The sequence below is a fragment of the Loxodonta africana genome, chromosome 22 (genome assembly GCF_030014295.1).
Source record: "Loxodonta africana isolate mLoxAfr1 chromosome 22, mLoxAfr1.hap2, whole genome shotgun sequence".
NCBI lineage: Eukaryota > Metazoa > Chordata > Mammalia > Proboscidea > Elephantidae > Loxodonta > Loxodonta africana.
In genome coordinates, this window is record NC_087363.1 from 1,854,554 (window position 1) to 1,856,555 (window position 2,002).

Here is a 2,002-nt window from a genome sequence, read left to right on the forward strand (position 1 = left end):
GAACAAAAAATCCATTGCCATTGAGTTGATTCTGCTTCATGGCAACTCCATGTTTTACAGAGAATGTTTCCACAGGTTTTTTGGCTATCATCTTTATGGAAACAGATTCACCAGGTCTTCCTTTCTTAGCTCTTCTGGGTGGTTTAAACTGTAAACCTTATTTTAATATTCCAGAAACACAGAAAACAACATAAAGAAAAAAATTTTTTTTTTTTTTTTTTTATAAAGAAGGAGAGGAAAAACACCAGATCAAAACCACAAGTCTTTGTAAGCATCAAGAAAAGGCAGAGAGAAGTGGTGAAAAACCTATGACAAAGGACCTTATATACCTGATTGTACCTTGTGTTTTTCTTCTTCTACATGAAATTGACTCAACTTTAACAAGTGAATGTTTTCATATTGCTTATTTTCCTGAAGGATTTAGCTGACATTTCCCCAGATAGGATTCCATTAAATCCACAATAAGAAGGTAATATTTTCTGTTGAATTCTTCTAGGTCAATCAAAATTTTGAAAAAGGGTTGAAACTTCTATTCATCTTTGGTCGTCTGAGATCAGTTTCTTGCTCCATAGCTTCCTCATGGCATTTTTCACCTCAGCATTTCTCAGCGTATAAATCAGAAGGTTAATCAAAGGTGTTCCAAACGTATAAAACACAGTTATCATCTTATCTATGGGGAAGGTTGTTGCAGGGCGTGTGTATATAAATATACAAGGACCAAAGAAAAATATCACTACGATGATATGGGAGATGCAGTTGGAAAGGGCTTTTTTTCTCCCTTCAGCACTGTGGTTTCTCAGAGAATGCAAGATGATAACATAGGAAAACATCAGCATGACAAAACTCACTGTGCAAATGGCCCCACTATTGGACACCAGCAGCAGATTGGTCACATAGGTGTCTGTACAGGCAAGTTTCAACAAGGGCTGCAAGTCACATAAATAGTGATCAATCACATTGGGACCACAGAAAGGTAAACTCAAGGCCAGAGAAATTTGAGCTAAAGAATGCACACAGGCCCCTACCCAGGCTACAGCTACCAACACACTGCAGACTTGTAGGTTCATCATGCTCATGTAGTGCAGGGGTTTACAGATGGCCATATAGCGGTCAACGGCCATCAAGATAAGGATAAAGATCTCCAGGCAGCCAAAGAAATGTAATGAAAAGACTTGGATCATGCATTCACTGAAAGAGATAGGGCTATTCTTCAGAAGCGCATCCACAATCACTCTAGGGGCTATGGGAGTAGAGAAGTGGGAGTCAGATAAGGATAAATGGAAAAGGAAGAAGTACATTGGACTCCCAAGTGCCCGACTGGTCTTGATGGTAACAATAATCAATGAGTTACCCAACAATGTCCCTATGTAGGAAAGCAAGAAAAAGACAAACACTATTTTCTTTTTAACAGGATCTTGCGTCAACCCAAGCAGAATGAACTCAGTCACATTATTATTCAGCAACATTTCATGAATGAGAACAAGGTACACGTGTGAAATGGTTTATCTGAAAAAAATAAAAAATACAGGAATTAATGTATGGTGCTATGCAAGAGTGTGAAATATTTTATGCAAATTAGTTTCTGGTGCTATGCAATGCTATGGGATATTTTGAGCAAAAATAAATATTCCACATCAGGGACAACCTAGCTGTTTTTTCTTAATCAGTCTCGTCACCTCTTTGTTCCTCAATTTTTAATGACCTCTTCATAAGGTGATTTTAAATCTCAAATAAGCTTATGAAGGATACTTTCCTAAATCACTCTTAAAATGCAGCTCTTTGTTAACTTTAATTTGTTTCTGCTCTTATTAATTTGATTTATTTGATAACTAAAAAATCAGGATATATGATTTCAATGTATTATTTACTTAGTATATTTCACATTCAATAGACCTTGTGGCCCATGTTTTTCATGGTTGGTTTATCAGGCAGGATTTAGAATATATGTGTCTTCCTTTTTGAATTTAATGTTATAAATATAAAAAATATGAAGTCACACACT

At 36.2% G+C, this 2,002-nt stretch overlaps 1 protein-coding gene across 1 annotated transcript; it reads right to left on the reverse strand.

Annotated features, from left to right (window-relative positions):
* Window positions 1-431: 431 nt before the first annotated feature.
* On the reverse strand, window positions 432-1,466 carry LOC100673923 (olfactory receptor 4C16-like). The gene has a single exon (XM_003422917.2). The coding sequence runs from the start codon at window positions 1,464-1,466 to the stop codon at window positions 534-536; it is 933 nt and encodes a 310-aa protein (XP_003422965.1). The 3' UTR covers window positions 432-533.
* Between the last annotated feature and the right edge of the window lie 536 nt (window positions 1,467-2,002).